Source organism: Mesoplodon mirus, assembly GCF_964341445.2.
Source record: "Mesoplodon mirus genome assembly, chromosome: 18".
In the NCBI taxonomy this organism is placed as follows: Eukaryota; Metazoa; Chordata; class Mammalia; order Artiodactyla; family Ziphiidae; genus Mesoplodon; species Mesoplodon mirus.
Genome location: NC_138994.1, coordinates 51,668,548 through 51,689,560, shown reverse-complemented (window position 1 = coordinate 51,689,560; position 21,013 = coordinate 51,668,548). Strand labels below are relative to the sequence as shown.

The 21,013-nt window shown below is 43.9% G+C and overlaps 1 protein-coding gene across 2 annotated transcripts in view; it reads left to right on the top strand.

Annotated features, from left to right (window-relative positions):
* VPS53 (VPS53 subunit of GARP complex) overlaps positions 1 to 21,013 on the top strand; it is a 133,313-nt gene that overhangs the window by 67,758 nt on the left and 44,542 nt on the right. For both annotated transcript variants that reach the window (XM_082605578.1, XM_082605577.1), the window contains 4 exons: positions 3,471 to 3,565; positions 14,031 to 14,273; positions 17,225 to 17,372; positions 20,717 to 20,799. In XM_082605578.1, coding sequence (XP_082461704.1) covers positions 3,471 to 3,565; positions 14,031 to 14,273; positions 17,225 to 17,372; positions 20,717 to 20,799 — 569 coding nt within the window. The remainder of the gene's footprint in view (positions 1 to 3,470; positions 3,566 to 14,030; positions 14,274 to 17,224; positions 17,373 to 20,716; positions 20,800 to 21,013) is intronic.

The following is a 21,013-nucleotide window of genomic DNA, read 5'->3' as shown; positions in this document are numbered from 1 at the left end:
CTAAATGACTTAGTATATTCTTTAAGCTGAGAAGCAACCCTTGGGGGAGCTGGACGGTACAAAGGGAGACAGCAGTATGAGCCGAAATTCCAGCCCGTTTCATCTGAATATGAGCACAGCTACGAGGCAGCCAGAGGCAGGAGGCAGCCCTGTGGAAAAAAGGAGAAAAGGAAACTTCAGGCAATCCCTCCCATTGTTCCCCTCTTGCTTCCAGCTCACGCTGAAAACCCTGTAAGAGGACAGAGAGCCATGGCGACAGGGCCCTCCTCACTGCCAGGAGCGCAGTTAGCGGGCGGAGGCTGGGCGGAGCGGACTCCCCTGTGGGGACGGGGGTCGGGCCACCTGCACTGTCTGGTTGTGCGGCTCTCTGAGCCACATCCAGAGGGTTCTGTGGGGCCTCATCAAGCACGGGGCCTCTGGGAGACTGATCGAGATGAGTTTGTTGGAATATCATGTAGTCATTTTCCTTAATCATTAGAATCTATGTTTTATACTGAATGAGCTCTTCAGACTTATCCATACATTTTTATCATATATCACTTTTGTGCATACATAAAAAGGAAAATATAAGCAAAATAAATAGGTTAAGATATTCCCAAGACTTCTTCACATTCAGAGTCTAACTCTGCTGAACCACTTAAAAAAAAAAACTTTTTATTTTGAAATAATTATAGACTCATAAGAAGTTGCACAGAGAGGTCCTGGGTACCCATCTCTCAGCTTCCCCCAGTGCTGATGGCTAACATAACTATAGTGCGTTATCAAAACCAGGACGTTGGCTCTAACCCCGTTTTCACTCGGGCGTGGATGTCTGTGTTTCCCCACAGTGTGGGCCTCCAGGTCATCGGGAGTGTTGGTGATATGCCGTTTCTCAAAATGCTCCACTACTGTACCTGGGATTATCTGCCACATTTTTTATTGTTATTTTAAACTTTTTTTCTTTTTTAATAATGTCAAACTTAAGGAAAGTTTTAAGAATTTTACAAGGAACTCTCAACTGTCTTTCACTTGGGTTCACCAGTTGTTACTATTTTGCTACATTTACTTTTCCATTTCCTCCCCCCTCCCTCCCTCCCTCCCTCTCTCTCTCTCTCTCTCTCTCCCTCTCTCTCGCTCTTTTTCTCCCTCCCTCCCTCTCTCTCTTTCAGAACAAGTAAGTTTATAGGTATCACACCCTTTGCCTCTGAGTTATTTCAGTATGTATTTCCTTTTTAGGAAATATATTCACTTAAGAAAGATTTTCACTTAAATTACTACATATCAAAATCAGAAAACCTAACATTCGTACAATACTATTATCTCATGTACAGACTTACTTAAATTTTATAACGTGATTCAAGAGTGATAAATTGAAACATTGTCAATAGTTGGAAAAGTACACATAAATTAGTAGGTAAATAAAGCCAAATACAAAATACACATGTTGATTTAAAACATGACAACATTCTATATTGTATAAACTCCTATTTATAATTTCCAGAAGCTATCCTACAGATGTGTGAATATTTTGTCAAGGGAAGAAAATATAAATAAAGGGAATAATTATAATATTTATGAAGATTCTATTTTAATTAATGAAAAGATATATGGCTATAGTGGCCATATTTTCCAGTTCTAAAATCAGGATATCTAATCTTACAAAAGTTATTCAGATTAAATCACATTTGTCTATTCATTTATCTGATCATCTTATTGAAAAGAATAGAATTATTTTTTTAAAAAGGTAACTGACTTAGAAAATGTATAACAAATAGATAAGGACCATACCTTCACAACCATCATACTACATCATGGATCCCTCAGTTTAAACTAATGGAAATGTGGAAAAACTCCTAAGGCATCTGTGAAATGAAGTGGGACTTTGAATCCAGTCAGTTTAAACTCAGTGAACCTGAACTTGAGAGCCTCTTACCGTCTCAGCCTAAGACCTGACTTTGGCAGTGGCTTCTGGATGATAAGAGAAAATAGCCCAGGCTGTAGTTATTCTTAGGAAGGACCAGAGTTTCTTCAAATCCTGCAAAAAAAAATTAAAGACATGGAACTCTTAGAAGGTAAAAAGGGAAGAGAGTTAAACATGAAATTAAGTGGGATATATCTACAGTTGACATTTAATTTTTGGTGATCATTACCAGTTTTTACAGATACTTTTAACCATTACAACGTTTTATTTGTTTTTAATTACTAGAAGAAGGTAATCATTTCTGTCTGTTATTAGGGGGCTTAGCTTTTCCTCTTTTTATTAAAAGATACGAGCCATTCAATTCAACAGGTGTGCTGTGCGTGCCAATTTATATCCAGATTGTATTCTTGTATCAAGCCCAGCAAAGGCCCAAGGACCTCTATCTATTTTCAGATACCAACAAACAGAAATAGATAGAATTGGCTTTTTTTTTTTTTTTTAGGAACAGAAAGAAATATGTAGGAAGATCCTTGTTTATTTTTTAGATGTTTTGAAAGGGAATTTAAGTAGCAAATAATAGTTTTTAAATGCTTGCCTGCCCGGATGACCTTTTTATCAGTGGTTTCCCAGTTTCAGTTGGGGACCAGTACTGATCCAGGTTTTAGCTGGTGCAAGGCAAAAAAATAAAGACAAAACAGCCAGCCTGTGTGTCTGTCTATCTCTTTGTCTTTCTGTCTGGTATAACGTCACCAACTAACTGTCTTTTCTTGGGAAGGACGGCCTTTATGTGGCTATTTTCTCTTATAAAATGTTTGGGTATACAATACTCTTTCTTTTAGGAGCTTGTGGTTAGAGTAGAAAGTAACAAAATAAAAAGTTAGCAACCCTGTGTTGACCCCCTACTTTTCTTTTTTTCTTATATTTGTTGGTGAAATTCAACAGTCTTAGGAAGCACCGCAAGACAGCAATGATCTACTAGAAAGAGTTCTGGTTTAGGAGACAGGAAACTTCACCATGTGCCTTGAGGCAGGCTGCTAATACCCTCTGAGGCTCCCTTTCTTTAGGTGTAAAATAGTAGTAATAATTCCTATACTGAGGATTGTTTTGAGGAATAGATGAGATATTTCGTACCAAAGTGCTTGGCTCATAATAACAAGCAGTAAATGGAGGCTTTTAAAACTGGATGGTGTGAAAGCACTTTATATGTTCCAAAGCACTGCACAGCTCTGCGGTGCTGTTATTAGCTAGAATTTACATTTTGAAAACATCAGTCAGATGATGAAGAGCTTCCAAATTGAAAACGCATGTGTTATCAAAGTAGCAATGAATCTTTCACCGCACAGAGCACGCAAATGATGCCAACAAAGCTGGCTTATTGTTCACAAACTGGCATGACTTATAATACAGGACACAGTCTCAGTCTAGTTACGCCGAGTGCTTCTTATCTGTAAGTTGGGAGTGAACTTTGAAGGGATGTTTTCTTTGAAACTGCTTGAAAGTTTGCAAAGATGGCTCAAATATAGGGTTTCTTTTTTCTTTTCTTCTTTTCTTTTTTTTTTTTCCTTTACAGCCAAAGAAGCCTAAAGTCCCAGACAATCCATTTCACGGCATTGTTTCCAAGTGTTTTGAGCCTCATCTCTACGTGTATATTGAGTCCCAGGACAAGTGAGTGATGAACATTTTGCTGCCTTCTCCTGCATTTCTCGCTCCTTGGGTCAGGGCTGGGGCCTCACAAGGGCACAGCTCCTTCTAGAGGTTGAAGGAGGGACTTGGGGCACCTGTTACCCTCCCTGGAAACCTGTTAAGGATGTTTTTCGGCCTTTTGAGTGTCATCATGTATTGTGTCCATAAATCTCAGGAGCCTGAGTTTGACTCTAACAAGGTTCCAAACAGATCCCAGCACCTACTTCCCAGGTGGGCGCTGAGCCCGTATCCCACTCTGTATGTCAGCCCGTGAGGCTTTACAATGTCAGGCGCTGGAAAGTGGAGAAAGAAAGCCTCATCTCTAATGTATATGTTTTCAAGTATAATTTGTTTTAACTTTTCACTGTGAAATCATTTAGACTTACCAAAAGGTTTTAAAAAGCTCTCATATACCCTTCGCCCAGAGAAATGTTAACAGTTTACATAACCGCAGTTATCAAAACAGGAAGGTACCGTTCTCCCACGGATGTCCTTTCTCTGGTCCAAGATCCAATCATGCATTTAGTTGTCAGGTCTCTTTAGGCTCCGTTAAGCTGGAATAATTCCTCAGTCTTTTCTTTGTCTTTCATGACCTTGACACTTTTAAAGAGGGTTTGACCAGCTATTTTGTCCAAAGCCCTCAATTTCTGTTTGTGACGTTTCCTCTTGAATAAATCAAGGCTATGCATTTTGGGCAAGAAAACCACAGAGGTGACATTGTGTCCTTCTCAGAGCCCAGTGCGTGATGTCAGGAGGCATCTCACCTGGATTTGTCCTGTTATTGCTGAGGTTGACCTTGACCACTTGCTAAAGTGGTGTCTGCCAGCTTTCTCCCTGTGAAGCCACTATTTTTTGCTCTGTAATTCATAAATATCTTGCGGGGAGGGGGATACTTGGGGACTATGTACATATCCTATGTCTCATCATACTTTGCCCACTCATTTTTCACATCCCTTGACGATTCCTGCCTGAAACAATGATTACTGTAGTGTTTGCCAAACGTTGATTGTTTCTGTCATTTCTTCTATATTTACTCATTAGGGTTCTACTATAAGGAAGAGCTTCCTCTTCTCCACCACTTGTTGGTTTGTTTTTTTTTTCCTGTTTGGGCTGATGTGTTATATTTTGTTTGATGAATTATCATCCATTTAACATATATGCTTTTTACAGAGGGGCTCCAGAAAATGTTTACAAAGCAGCCCACTGCAGCCAGGTTCCCCCACAGCCAGAAGAGTATGGTCATGTTCCAGTATCCATTGTTCATGCAAAGGACAGAGATCCCTCTTCATCCCCGAGTCTCTGTCCACAGCCAGAGCAACTGTGGAAGGCCCTTCCATGCTGAAAGGCACATTTTGGAAAGGCCCAGTTTCTGGAACAGGCCGAACTGACCAGAGACAGGCTGGTCCAGGATCTGAGGAAAGGCCCGTAGCCTAAAGAACACATGCTTAGGAGGACCAGACAGTGGCTCACATAGGGAGTTCAGCAGCTGTGAGAAAGTTCTTGAGGGGAGTTCTCAGGGAAAGCATTTAGGTGCTGAAGTCCAGTCCTTTTTTTTTTTTTTTAATGCTTCTTTCAGTTTAGCACATTCTTGCTTCCAAGTATGTTTCAAGGGTAAACCATAAGCTTAAGAGAACATTTCAAGTGGCTATTTGTGTCTTAAATGGAACATTATTGTTATTCAACTATTTGATTTTATATCAATAGATGGCTTCTATTCTTTTCTTCCCTGATTACAAAATGCTTCGTATGAAAATCCCAGAAAATTATCTTTGTAAAAGAGCTTCTACGTTAACAAAAACAACCTCCTCACCGCCTCCCACCTCGCACAGAAAAAGTTGCCTTGACGTTTTTTGCCTTGTAAAGCCCCAGTTTTCCTCCTGCTCTCTGTCTGTCGGGCTTGTGTCTGCAGGCATGCAGAGGGGCAGTAGTTACTATTGCCATTTAGTCCTTTGAAAACACCCTCTCTTCTGCGTTCACACAGTTTTCTCTCAGGATTTTGTGTGTGTGTGTGTGTGGTACGCGGGCCTCTCACTGCTGTGGCCTCTCCCGTTGCGGAGCACAAGCTTCGGAAGCGCAGGCTCAGCAGCTATGGCTCACGGGCCCAGCTGCTCCACAGCATGTGGGATCTTCCCGGACCGGGGCACGAACCCGTGTCCCCTGCATCTGCAGGCGGATTCTCAACCACTGCGCCACCAGGGAAGCCCTCTCTCAGGATATTAATAAGACACCCTTACAAGGCAGGAAAAGGAGCAGCCGTATGACTATTTTGGGACAAAGCCCTCTCTTCTCTTATCAATCCAAATTCTTATTTTTGAAAAGGCTTAAAAGCTATTGGGTCCAGGGTTTAAAGTACACATCTGAGATAACCGTGTACTTTCTCAAAACTTATCTGGTCTAAAGAGTCAGTTTTCTGAACTATCTGGTGTCATTCTGGGATCTGCTCTTTTCGCATGGCCTTGATTCGTAGAAAGCACGCTCATTGTTCCTAAGACTTTGGGCCGGGAGCCAGCCCTCCCTCCCTCAGGGACCCTCCATTTCTGTACGAAAACGGCAGTGCCGGCCCCCTCCTGCCGTCCGGCCTCGCTGGGACGTCTCCACAGCAGTAGTGCAGTAGCGGGAGCTTCTCGGAGGAGGACCGCGTGGGCTGTGCTGGTGTCGTTCCAGAAGACACCGCAAACGCTTGAAGTAGCAACCAGAGGTCAAGAAATCCATCTCCTCGTCTGTCAAAGAAGAGCGTCAGACAAAATAATGCCTAAAGCAGCAGGTCATTAACCTTCTTTGAGTCATAGATCCCTCTGAGAACCCGATGAAAACCACAGGTCCTCTCGCCAAAAAAAGTCCACATAAACCCACACACTATTTTGAGGACAATTTCAGGGGGTTCTACAAAGCTCGCCCTCCCTTAAGTCAGAATCCTAAGACTGGGGAAGGAACTCAGGTGGGGACTGATTGAGGACAAATTACTACTCTTGTAGTTCTGACTCAGAAATCTGCAAGGGAGGAAAATCTGAGACCATTCACAAGTTCCCCGATGACCGATGACCAAGACCCAACCCAGGGTAGCGGAAAGAGCATGGGCCTGGGTGCCAGACAGACCTGGACTTGAGTCCGTGCTCTGCGCTCACCAGCCTGGGGCTGTGAGCGTGGCCCTAACCTCTCCGAGTTTATTTTGGGCTCTCAGTGAATATTATTATATATTATTTTATTCTCTCAGTGAATAATGCCCCCCTCACAGGATTAGTGGTGAGGAATAAATGACATGACATGTTGTCGCTCGGCACAAGTAAACAGCACTCGGGAACTGTGCCTGCCCTGCCCTTCCGGTGATCTTGTTCTGGACTCTCAGGTGGTTGGGTGGCCTGCTTGGTGCTGCCAGCTCTCTGTGGGCCTGGCGTGGCGTCTACTCTTCCGTCTCCCCAGCCTCCCACCTGCCCGGGGAGAGTCCTGGCAGCACCTGCCCCAGCCCAAAGCCCAGCCTTGGTAGGAGGACTGCGGCGCCAGTGCTCACGGAGGAGGAGTGGGGATGTCCCTCGGCCACCTCTTAGCTGGCTGGGCTGAGCTGTCCTCCTGTGCTTTGAGCAGCTTTCTCAGTTTTTGTCTATGTCCAAGGAGGAAGTTAGTAGTGTCTCTTCTACTCTTGGGGATGTAGGCGTTTTCTTTGGCTGACTTGCAGGAGAGATTTCTCTCCATAGGCACTTTCTTCACTCCATTCAGTGACACTGTCAGTCCAAGAAATTATTAGGGACTCCATTTCCGCCCATTCTCCTGAGTTCCCTGTCATAGCTTTCGTTGAAATAGAGCCCGCCACCCCTTCTAGCTGGGTGAAGCCTAGAGTCTCTCTATAAACTAATGTTGCTTGTTGTTTGTTTTGAATTAATTTCACACTTTCAGAAGAGTTCTAAGAATCGTACATAGAGCTCCTGTGTATCCTTCACCCAGGTTCTTCAGTTAACAGCTGTCTCTCGCGCCTCTGACACACACACTGACAGACACACACATACTCACGGGTATATGCACATACATGTTGTTTTTCCTGAGAGATTCAAATTCTCAGATTGCAGGCAAGATGCCCCATTACTCCTTAATATTTCAGTGTGTGTTTCCTGTAAATAAGGCCACAGTCTATGTAACCATAGTACAAACCATCAAAATCAGGAAGGTAACATTGATGCAGCACTCCCATTAAATCCATAGACCCCATTCCCTTTCCCCATTTGCCCCAATCCTGTTTTTTATAGATCTCAAATCCATTCCGGGATCACAGGTTACATTTCTTTGTCATGTCTCTTTGGTTCAATCCAGAAGAATAATCTATTCTTTCTTTATCTTTCATGACTTGGAAATTTTTTAAAATTAATTAATTATTTTATTTTATTTTTGGCTGCGTTGGGTCTTCGTTGCCATGCGCAGGCTTTCTCTGGTTGCAGCAAGCTGGGGCTACTCTTCATTGCCGTGCGTGGGCTTCTCCTTGGCGGAGCACGGGCTCTAGACACGCAGGCTCAGTAGTTGCGGCGCACGGGCTTAGTTGCTCCACGGCATGTGGGATTTTCCCAGACCAGGGCTCGAACCCGTGTGCCCTGCATTGGCAGGTGGACTCTTAACCACTGCGCCACCAGGGAAGTCCCATGACTTGGAAATTTTTGACAACGTGTAGGCCAGTTACTTTGTGGAATGTTCCTCAGTCTGGTTCTGACTAATGCTGGCTCATGATTTATGATTCATACAGAAGTGGTGCCATGTTCTTCTCAGTAATTCTTGTCAGGAGACACACGGTATCAATGTGTCCCACAGCTTGTGCTGGTCAATTTTACTACTTGGTTTAGATGGTATTGGCCAGGTTTCTGTATTAATTAATAAGTAATTAATAAGTGTTGATTAACCTTGAAACCACATAAATAGCCTTTTTCTCATCTTTCACTTACTTATTTTACCATCTGTTAATGATGCTTGCCTGAATCATTTATTACTAAGATAGTTGCCAAATAATTATTTTTCTAATTCCATCATTTCTTCTACATTTATTCTGTTTTAAGAAACAGCCTTCTCTGTTCCCCATTTATTTGTATCAGCGTGGACAAATTCCTATTTGTGGATATAGGAATTTGGATTCCTATTTTATTCAATGGGTTATAGTCATTACTATCTTTTTTTTTAACTTTATGTTCAAATAAATTTAGACCTACAGAAAAACTTCAAAAATAGTGCAGATTTCCCATATTCCCTCTCCCAAGCTCCCTTAGCGTTCACATCTTACATAACTGCAGTACAGTTATTATCAAAATCATCTAGTAAACATTGGTACAGTACTATTCACTAAACTCCAGGTCTTATTTGGATTTTACCAGTTTTTCCACTCATGTCCTTTTTCTCTTCCAGGATCCATCATTATTTGTTTTAATGCTCAAAAAAAAAATTGTCCTGGTTTCGGCCCCTTCCAGCTAGTTTTCCATTCTTTTGCCTGCCCCTAGCGTTTTCTGAGTACTTTCTTTCTGGCCCAACAAAATATACCAGGCTCGTCTTGTACTTTTCTAACCCAGCCCTGGAGTCATCCATTTTTCCAGGATCCCTTGTTCCTTTGGTGGGAAATGATATTTAGAAACTAAGTCTGCGCATTATATATGTTCATTGCTGCTGGGGTGTCATGCTTCTAGGTCCTCTGAGCTGAGAGACCCAAGAAATATATGTATGTGTGTATCTACATATCTGTCTACTTTTCTACCTATTTGTATTTTAAAACCTGTGAGTCTATACCAGTAACTCCAGTTCTAACCTAACCTCAGGGTTTATTGGAGCGTCCCCTGTCCCATGTCTGTAACTACCTTCTACAGCAGTGAGAAGCTTGGTTCCCAGAATCCTCCATGTATTTACCTGCTCCATTTACCCATGTGGAACCCATCTCCCAGGTGTGCTCAAGCCAGAGCTTGGCTCCCTGCTGGCCACACCGGAGCCAATTCCTCTGCCCCAACCAAAGGGAAGGGGTAGGGGTGCATATTAGTCAGCGCATCCTTGGATGAACAAGTTCTCTAACTTCCTGGGGGTCTTGAGCCGCTTTGCCCGTACTCACCTCCTTGCCCACTTTTACCATCTTCCTCCCCCAGAGCCATCACTCCTGTACTTTCCAGTTAGAATACTGTTTCTGTGAATGTCAGCTGCAGACCCACCAGAAGACACGGCCTCGGTCATCCATACCTAAGCTTGGCGTGCAGTGTGGTTTTCCTTCTCACCGTGTTTTAATCTTCCCCTCTGCTGCCACTGCTCTGCAGTAGTCTTTATTCCTAGGTCGTTTTATGTATCAGTGGAACTCCCAGCAGTATTTCACATGGCGCCCCCAAAATGCTTATACAGTTCTTGGGTTAAAAGCTCAAGCTACAGGGAAGAGGATAAAAGACACCACCTGCATCCATGACACGTTTCCTTAAGCTGCAGAGAAAGTGAATCACAGCAATAATCATAATACCATGTATCTGTATAGCACTTGCGAGTTTTGAAATCAAAGCATCGGATAGTGGATAGAGGTTGGCTTTGGAGTCAGAGAGGCCCCAGTTCGAATTCCAGCTCTGATAAATTCTGTGACCTAGGGCAAGTTATCTTATTTTTCTCAGCCTCAGTTTCTTCATTTATAAAACAGGCATACTAATGCCTTCTGCTCAGGGCTGTTGTGAGGATTAAGTGAGATTGTATTTATAATGTAGCCAGTGCAGTGCCTAGTTTATAGGCATATAGCCTAGTGTGAGAGAGAGACCAAAAAAAGTTTTTGGAACACAGCATGGAGGGGTAAAGGTATGAACAGTCTGCTGTGGGAATCCAGAGGTGTGTATGAACCTAACTGCAGGTCAGGCTTTTCTCAGTCTGTGTCTTCTGCCTCAGCCAACTCCTCTCCTTCTTCCCGTCCTCTCCCCCTCACACCATATTCTGTACTTACTTCTGACTCCAAGCCTTTGTTCTCTTGCCTGAATCTGCTGTGGAATTTTCTCTCTGGTTTCCTCTGTTATTTCCTTTGTCTAAAACAAATTGGTCATATTGTCTGTACTGCAAAACTAGCATTTTGTTGCCATCTTGAGATCTAAAGATCATAAACATGAAGGTCCTATCTCCCCCAACAGGTCACAGCCTGTAATGGACAGATGCTGTGTCTTGACCCCCCGCAGCACTGTCATCAGGACTTGACCCTTTTTAAACTCTTACTTGACTGTAATTGCTTTAGGGTATGAAAGGCGCACCCCTGTGATTCCATTCAACAGGTCCGCACGCCCCGTGTTCCTTTCTCCAGTCGTCCTTCCTATAAGATCCTGCCGAAACTCAGGGTAGTGTTCGGTGCCTGGAAGAAATGGTAACCTTTGCTTTTTTTGTTGTTGGGCTCATTTATATCTTACACTTGCTGCCCACAGCGCCTTGTGCGTACGAAGCGCTCCATCCATATTTGATTGGATTGCGTCCTCTTTGCAAGCTCGTGAACTTTACCCATTCCCATCCGGGTGACTTGTCCTCTTCTCTTCTGTGAAGCTATTTGATTACTCGTTGTCTAGTGTCTCGTGTGGCATAGAAGCAGGCTGACGAAGAGCGCAAGATGGAAGTGGGGAGGGGTGGGTCACTCTGGTCTATTTCTCGTTCACACCAGAGAACCATGTCAACAGTAACCGAAGAGACATTCTGCAAAATATGGAAGATCTTTAGTGGTTTTTTTTTTTTAAGAGGAAATTTTGTCTCTGTTCTACGATCACAATTAATTTACAGCCTTACTCATCAGCTTGGCCCCGAAATAGGAGGTAGGTGAGGAGGTATCCTGGCTTCAGCTTCCAGCGGCATTAGAGGAGTGGTTCAGGCAAAAAATGCATCGGAGCTCTCGCCCCTGTTTTGGTTGGCACCGTGGATTTGGAGGTTAGAGGCTCTCATAGGAAGACTCCAGAGGACCCCTCCCCTGCTGTTCCGTGCTCTCCTCCAGGGCACCAGCCCCAACCCTTCCACTCCCATCCCTTGGGAACAAAACGTGGAGGTTGATCCGCCAAGTACATATTGGGCACCAATGTAACTGGGAGCTTAGCTGCCCACAGAAGCTTGAGGGCTGGGCCTCGGGAGAGCAGAAGTAACATAGACATTATCCCTGCCCTCGAGAATCTCACGATAACATACGTGACGCAGAGAAGAAGATTCTACCACTATAAAGCGAGCAGCTTTCACCTTCTCTGCCAACTTCAGCTCATAAGAAGTGACTGGCTACAGTGCTGTCTCAGGAAGGCTTCTGAAATTACCCTGGAGATCAGTGAGAAAGACACAGCCATTCCTGATGAGCATGGCCTACCGCGGGCCCAGGATGGGAGAAGGTTAGCATGTTTCCTGAAGAGTTGACATCCTCACACTGTATAATGAAGTGTTAAAAAAAAAAAATAGTCGTCAGTGTGTTACAGATGACAGAAGTTGCAACTGAGGTAGAGGATGGGCGTGAGTAGTAGGAGTTATCTAGGTGCCCCCTGAGCTGAGCTGGGAGGGTGAGTGGACAGGTGGTGACGGGAGAGCCACCAGGGGACGCATCCAGGCAGATGCACAGAGTCGGGGATAGAGATGGAGCAGAGGGCAGCTGAGGGGAGTCTGGCTGGAGCATGGGGTCACTGTGGAGGAGACGTGGGAAAGTAAATGGAAAGGTGAGCCAAGAGGAGGGTGTGAGGAAGGAGGGTGGTCACGCAGGAGCTTTCCGAGGTCAACTAACTCGCTCCTTCTCTGCTTGCTAACTGTCACCACCATCACAATGGACCGTCCTAGGCCCGAAGTTCTTTGAGGGCACAGTGGCTATATCTGGATGTAATAAACTTTCAATAACAAAAGCTCTTGAGTAAAATGTCAATTTTCTCCTGTTCCTACTCATTAATACTGCATGTGGTTCTTGTCTTTTTCTTCTTGACTGTTATATAAATACGGAAAAAAAAAACCACAGCTGGATTCCTGTAGCCTTAGACAGCAACTAAAAAGATGCAAAATGTTAAGAGGGGTGGGAACACCCTCCTCTCCCCCATTTTTCACAGAGCACAACTGTGCAGGGACCAATTAATATAGCCCTGCTGGATGTGAACAGTGATGACTCAGTGTGACTGAGGAAAATTCAGTGACGTTTGAACGGGAAATGGGAGAAAGTTGCAACCATCTACACCACTGTGACCTGGGGCAAGCCTGGAGCTGCTCAGTACTTTCTCTCCTCCCAAGATTTCTTACACCTTTGATTTTGGAAGTTGTTAAGAAGAAACTGCATTAAAGGAGAAAGAAAGCATTCGACTGTTTCTTTACAGTTTCTCTTTGTTTAGTTGTCTGTCTGCTGGGTACCTTTAGGTTAATGATATCTAAATATTTGCCGACATCATAACCTTTTTGTGTTTGAGGAGTAGTAGGGTAGAGTGGGTAAAAGCATGAGGTTTAGAGCCAGGCTGCTTGGTTTTTAATCCTGGCTCCTCCACGCTCTGGCTGTATGACTTTGGACAAGTCCTTTAATTTTCTGCACCTCGCTTTTTGAAAAGGAGGATAGTTTTAGTCCCTACGTCATAAGGTTATTGTGACGATTAAGTGAAGTTCACTTATAAAGACTCTTACAAAGAGCTGGCATGGTGCCTGGTACATCGTAAGTGTTCAGAAGATGAGCGCTGTCATTATTGAGGGTTTTCATTTGTGGACAGGGGAGCTGGTACTGATACGGTGGTAGGACCAGTGCACACACTTCAGTGGTAGATTCCAGGCTCAGCTCTGCCACTAAATCGTGTGGCAGACTTTCTGGGCCTTATTTTTTCCATCTCTTAGAGGATCCAATAACAGCTTATCTTTCTCCCAGGGGTTTGGGGTCAAATGTGATCATGAAGTGCCTTGAAAAGTATAAAACAGCACACAAATGCCAAATTTTATCACTGCTGTTATCGTAGGAGTGGTGGTGGTAGTTAATGAAGATCCTGATAAAAATGGATCCAGTTTTTAAAAATATTTTAAGTTAATTATTTTTTACTGAGGTACAGTTGATTTACAGTATTGTGTTAGTTTCCGGTATATAGCAAAGCGATTCAGTTATTTTTTTCAGATTATTTTCCATTATAGGTTATTACAAGATATTGACTATTGTTCCCCATGTTACACGGTAAATCCTTGTTGCTTATCTGTTTCGTATATGGCAGTGTGTATCTGTTAATCCCATACTCCTAATTTATCCCCCCCCCTTTTACCCCTTTGGTAACCATACATTTGTTTTCCATTTTTGCGAGTCTGTTTCTGTTCTGTACATAGATTCATTTGTATTGTTTTCTAGATTCCACATATAAGTGATATCATCTGATATTTGTCTTTCTCTGTCCGACTTACTGAAACGGGTCCAATTTTAAATGTGAAAAGCACGAGGAGTGATCGCCTCGTGGCAGTCAAGCACGTTTGTCTTCTCTTTCTTGCAATAAAACAACGTTTCATGTCTTCTTCCTCCCAGAAACCTTGGGGAGCTGATAGATCGGTTTGTGGCCGATTTCAAAGCCCAGGGGCCACCCAAGCCCAGCACGGACGAGGGGGGCGCCGTGCTCCCCAGCTGCGCCGACCTCTTTGTCTACTACAAGAAATGCATGGTGCAGTGCTCGCAGCTCAGTACCGGGGAGCCGATGGTCGCCCTGACCACTGTTTTCCAGAAGTACCTCCGAGAGTATGCCTGGAAAATCCTCTCTGGCAACCTGCCCAAGTGAGTCCTGTTCTTCCTGGTCTGACCGGAGCAGTGAGATCCTGAATATACCCAAGTATGGAAATCCTTAAGGAAATCCACCCCGAAGCTGTTCACTAAACTGCCAAGAGTCTCAGGGAGGAAAACACCCTTAGGGAGTTCCCAAGGGTCTGAAACGGTTGCCTCTCAAATGGGATTCCACAGCTGATCAGGACCGCTAGAGGAAATCAGTACTGCCACGCTGGCCACCAGCATAGGTCAGATCCTGCCACGGTGGACTCAGGGGAGTCAGTCCCATTATAGACGTGCTTAGTTTACATGGATTCAGTGATAGGTGCTTGGCAAAAGAAGTGGGGTGGTGGTAGCAATGGCTTTTGAACAGCAAGGGCAGTTTCATTCAGGCCAAAGTCTCTCTTACGGTGTGTGTATCTTGCTCTCCTGGGTTGAGTCTAATGTTTAAAGATGTGGTAGGATTTGGGGAAACGTGGTTGCATAGCACAGCTCCGAATTACAGTGACTTCACTCTGTTATTCTGGGGCATTAAAATATTGTTATATAGCTTATTACTTGAAATGAATGGATTGTTCGACTAGAGCTTTAGAGATATTTTGGTTATATAGCAATTTCTATTGTAATAGAATATGATCTGAAGCAATGCTTCGAATCCAGTAATTATAAATCACCCCCATAGCTCAACTCAACAGTTTGGAATTTAGTTTCTGTCACTGTCACTAAAATGTGTCATATATAGGAGTTTTACGTAATTGAGAGGAAAGAAAAATAAAATCCCTTCGCTCTACGAGAGACTTGAAGTAACAGACGTGTTTTACAAATGAGAATTTCTTTGAATATGATAGACATTATTTTTAAATTTTTGATAACTTATATCCTGATTTTCAAAATACTGCAAGTTTGTTGTAGTTTGTAAAACACAGAAAAGCACAAAGATGAAGATAAAAATCACCACCCAGTGAAAACAGGTTTAACTTTTCAGTATACATTTTTCTGTTCTTTCTTTATATATGTATACATTTTTCTGTTCTTTCTTTATATATGTAATGTGTGTGACTGAATGCTTCTGTTTATTTGTCTAACAGGACTGGACTATAGTGCTTATAGTTTTATACCCTGCTTTGTCATGCTGTGAGCATTTTGCCATGTGTATTAGTCAGTGTCACAGCAGGAAATAAATGGTACTCAACTGGGATATTATTACTAAAGCCACTGTTCACAGAAATGGGGGCAGGTGAAAGGAACCAAGGGAGGATTCTGAAGCATCCAAACTCTAGTGGGTAATCGTTACTACTTTAAAACTCACGTGACAGCTAGGGCTGTGGACAAAGGGCTGCCTAACAGAAACTGTAGCCATAGGGGCCACGGTCACTGCCAGGACCACACTGAAGCAGAGGGAGCAGGAAGGCTAGTTGTTGCTCCGACTTCTCTCTCCTCAACCTCTCTGACTTCCTACAGCCTCTGCTGTCGGCTGAAACCAACAGGAGGCCAGAGGGCTGGGGAGCCTGGGTGATAAGTCTGCAGAGGTCAGTCTCCCAAGCGGTGAAAAGGGAAGAGAAGAGCAGAGAACAGTCAGCACAGTAAAAATATTCATCAAGACACTTTTTTTGGTCCAAATTTATGTATGTGTGTATGTATGGCTGCATTGGGTCTTTGTTGCTGTGTGTGGGCTTTTCTCTAGTTGCCGCGAGCGGGGGCTGCTCTTCATTGTGATGCGTGGGCTTCTCATTGCGGTGGCTTCTCTTGTTGTGAAGCACGGGCTCTAGGCGCATGGGCTTCAGTAGTTGTGGCTTACCGGCTCTAGAGCACAGGCTCAGTAGTTGTGGCACACGGGCTTAGTTGCTCTGCGGCATGTGGGGTCTTCCCGGATCAGGGCTCGAACCTGTGTCTCCTGCATTGGCAGGCGGGTTCTTAACCACTGCGCCACCAGGGAAGCCCCATCAAGACACTTTTAATGATGCTATGATGTTCCCACATACAGAAGACCCTCAGCTAACTTCTGAGATTTCTTATTGATCATTCTCTTAATTGACCATTTATGTTGGGTTCACTATTTTGGTATTTTAAATAACATTCAGAAGAGCATCCTTGAACAGAAGTAGAACTACTGGGTCAAAGAGTCTGAACATTTTTTTAAGCTCCTGAAATATACCTCCAAAAAAGTTGTACAATTTAATGCTCCTAACCCATAGTGGAAGAGACAGCCAGTGTCCTCACACCCTTATAAGTACTAGAAATTAAGATGTTTTCAAATCTTTGATTACCTAAGACTGGGAAGTTGAGGGGTGTGTGTGTGTGTGTGTGTGTGTGTGTGTGTGTGCTTTAAAGGAAAATTTTCTCTTATTTTTAAGGTAAATATCATTGAATTCTGTCTTCTTAAAAAATAGACTCTCACAGTTGAAATTTTATTTATAACTGCAGGAAGTTATTTTAAAAACTGCTTTTTTATTTTTTGTGATCACATGATTAAATCAGTAGGAAGAGATGACAAGCTTTTTTGTTTCTTGGGGCAGTCAGGCCTTTGGCCAGGAACCATGTCTTAACATTCACTTCTGAACCCCTCCACAAGCACAAAGACAAGCGCCCATGCAGAATTTTCTTAACTGAGAGAAACCGTTGGGGAACCAGCTTTTGCACTGCACATGACTCTGAATGAGCTCTACAGATCAGGAAATTCCAAGCTAAGCAGAGAGGCCGCTCAGCAGAGCAGTCATTGTAGGTAATATGACTGATGACTGGCTCGCTGCTGGGATCGTCTCTTCCTATTTCTGATGGTCAGAGAATTTAAACAAATGACAGTCAAGGTCAGGTCGCTCGGAAAGGTCCTCATTGTGTGTGGATTTGTTTGGGCCACGTCCAGCCTCTCCTTCCCCCGTTTCTTTGTCTTACAACTTGCAGTTTCCGGGTCAGGAAGTAAGTGAGGAGTCCTGGCCTGACGAGTCCCTATGCCTTTTCCTCAGAACCACAAGCAGCAGCGGTGGGTTGACCATCAGCAGCCTCCTCAAGGAGAAGGAGGGCTCAGAAGTGGCCAAGTTCACCCTGGAGGAGCTCTCCCTCATCTGCAGCATCCTGAGCACTGCAGAGTACTGCTTGGCCACCACCCAGCAGGTGAGCCGCCCGGGCTGCCCTTGCGCCACCTCCTCCTTTTCCTGAGCCGCCTGGGCCACTTAGCTCAGTGGGTAAGAGTATGGGCCCCAACGAGGCCACACACAGCCTTGGGCAGAACAGCTGGTCTCCCACAGGGGAAAACTCGAGGTCCAGCCAGGGGACGGCCCAGGCAGCCCCCTTGCAGAAGGACCTTGTTGAAAGGAGACTGGGCAAGAAAGCATGACTGGTCTCCTCCCCAGAGCTGTGTAAGCTACTCAAAGAGCATGACGTGCCCTCTTGAAAACAGGTCAGTAGCCCTGTCTCCCGCGTGCTAAAAGCAGTTACAACAGTTACGTCGTAGTGGTGGTAGGCCCCAGCCTTAGGGGTGATGAGTCACAACCAGTGATTCCATTCTCAGGAGTGTTACCAGGCTCATTGAAAATCCTTTGGGCTTTTATGTGTCTCCTGAAATTTATGGAGCATTCTCAGTCTGAAGAAACAAATAACCATTGTTTGGATGCTGACGTTCAGGAACTGGGAAGCAGGAAAGGGTGATGTCTCTGCTGGAGCTCCCATTAGCAGAAGGAAGACCCAGAAGAATTTTCCATTCAGCCTTAGATGTGGGATTAGAAGTTCCTTTCCACATTTCCAACCCTGCCACCCCTTCCCTCTGGACTTCTGTGAGAGAATACATTTCCAGTGTAAGCCACCAAGTTTGTAGTAATTTGCTACGGCAGCCTTAGGAAACTAATTATAGGAGTCAGCCCGAATGAACTCTACTGGTCAAAGATGAGACATACAAGTATCAGTGAGAATATTAGCTACAGTCGATTGAAAACATCAAATATGTTTAAATCCATTTGGTTATATGATTTTTAAAAGTCATTTATCACTTTGGAAGATACTCAGAAACCGCTGGTATGAATTGAATACTGGTAAATAAAGGAAAAGTTCTTATCCTGCCTTTCCTATCTGACTTGTACCTCAGGATAACCAAATCACTGACAATGGGAAGTATATCTTTATAGCAGATTTTCAGATCATAAATGAAGAAGAAAAGATATTGAATTCAAATATCATTCTTTTATACCTCTTAATGGAATAATGGATCTGGGCATTGACCATCAATGGCTGCTGACATTACAAAAAGAGAGACAACCAAACATCATGTTATCTCCTGATGGAAGTACACAGCACTACCATGAAGGAGTTTTTTTTTTACTCTCTTTCTTTCTTTTTCTTTTTCTTTTTTTTTGTTGGTGCTGTGTGACTTGTGGGATCTTCATTCCCCGACCATGGGTTGAACCCCGGCCACGGCAGTGAAAGCGCCGAGTCCTAACCACTGGACCGCCAGGGAATTCCCATGAAGGAGTTTTCGTTAAAAAAAGAAAAATCTGAATCTGATCAAGCTTTTACATCAAGTTACAATTTACAGGAAATACAAGGGATAGAGGAGCATGCTAATTCGTACCTTGTGGATACAATCAATGAGATCAAACTATGAGAAAATCTACAGGGCAAACAACCCAGTTTCCTTAAGAAAAAAATCACAGGGAGTTGGAGGGGGGTTGCAAAAAGAAATGGAGGGAGAAACCAAAGAGACTTGAGAATCCAAGCAATGAAGAATTGAAAAATAATACTTAGAAAACAATGCCAATAATGTGTCAATATCGGTTCATTAATTGTAACACTTTTACGCTTAACACCTGCATGGGGTGTGCCATTCCCTCCTTCAAGAGATCTTTATGAAGCACTGATTATGTACCAGGCATTGTATTTGGTATTAATTCACAGAGGTGAACAGAGTAGACAAATTTCTTACTGTCATGGAACTTAGAACTAATAAAGGAGCCAGATAATAAATAAGTAAGGCAAGATGTAACCTCAATTTTATTCTAAGTGCTAGGAAGGAAACAGATGTTGCAGTCCTAGTTAGGGAGTTGCCTACTGAGGTAGAGTAGTCAAGGAGGGCCTCCTGGAGGAGGTGATATTGAACCAAAGACCTGAGGGGCGGGAAGGAGACTGCCAAGTGAGGACCTTGGAAGGGATGGGCAGTGGGGGGGGTGGCAAAGCAAAGGAGCTGGCTAGGACGGGGGAGCAGAGAGTGCTTCGGAGAGAGGAAGTTGGACGTGTAAAGGCCCTGAGGGGGAAAAGACCCCGTGTCTTCCAGAACCTTAAGAGGTCGGTATAACTGAAGCCAGGCAGACAAGGGGGAAAGCAAGATGTGGACCCTGAAGCTAGACAGGACCCAAATCATAGTTAGAAGTTTGGATTTTATTTTCAATGTTAACAGGGAAAGGCCGCTAGAGAGTTGAAGCCTTGAGAGCCTGCGCCGTAATTTTTCTCCTCAATCCCTTATAAACTGTAGATTGTTTCCAGTTTTTCACTAATATAAACGACACCAGAATGTGAGCTTTATGAGAAGAGGATCTTATCTGTTTTTTTCACCAGCTAACTCCCTTATGCTATGACAGAGCCTGGCACAGAATAGACTTTCAGTAAATATTGGTTGAATTCATGAATGCTGCAAAGAACCCATGCGCATCTCCATACCTTGTTCTCATTACTCATTGAAATATCTTTCTAGATGCGAAATCACTGGCCGAAAGAGTGTGTATATTTAAATGTTTGCCTTTTAAATAAATTGCCTTCCCAAAGGTTACATTAATTTACCCATTCCTAGGAGTCACTTTTAAATCTAAGACAAAACATTCATTATTCTTAGAGTTTCTGTAATAAATAGGTTTGGAGATGCTAGGTGAAGCAATTCCCGGGATGTTTTGAGGTATTTACAATTCCCAGTCAGTTGTATTTTTCTTCGAGGCTGCTGGAGTGTGGCCAGCGTTTCTCCCCGCTTGGCTGTAGGATGATGCAGGCAGAGACTGTGTTTCTTTTGTTTATTTTGGTATCTCTCAACACCTTAACGCGGTGGGTGGCCCAGCCCAGCGCTCAGGGAATACTTTACCTGATTTTATTGCGACCCACCACTGGAGGCTTCCAATGTTGGTGGGTGAGCCGGCAGTTCCCGAGGCAGGGAGTATCCTAAAAATGGGGATCTGTTTAAATTGTCAGTGTGTCATGAGAACCAAGTACAGTGCAGGGCCAAGGGCACAGGCTCTGGAGGAAGTTTGATTCCCGGCCCTACCACTCACTGTCCTGGCTAGGGCATGCCTCCATCTTCTCATATATCAAAGGAGGATCATAATAGAATCTTCCTTACAGGGCAGTGAGAATTAAATGAGTCCATACACGAAAAGTGCCTGGAATTACACCGGAATCCTCACACTCAGTAAATGTTAAGTATTGTTGCGTTGCTCCTTCCGATAAGCATTAAGCACTTTGTTCTCTCTGTTACTCTCTGACAGCTGGAAGAGAAACTCAAGGAGAAGGTCGACGTAAGCCTGACTGAACGAATCAATCTGACTGGAGAAATGGACACATTCAGCACGTATGTACTCGCGCGCCTGCTCGAGGCCCGCCTTTCCACCTGCGCGGAGCAGCGTGTCTCAGGCCGTCAGCGTAGGTTACTACAGAACCTGAGAAGTTTCCAGGGCCTTCTGTTGGATCAGGATTATTTTCGCCACCAGCCACCAAGGAGCCTCAGAAGCTGGTGCAGCTGCCCCCCATCCTGCCTCCTCAAATACAATCATTTTTAGCTGATG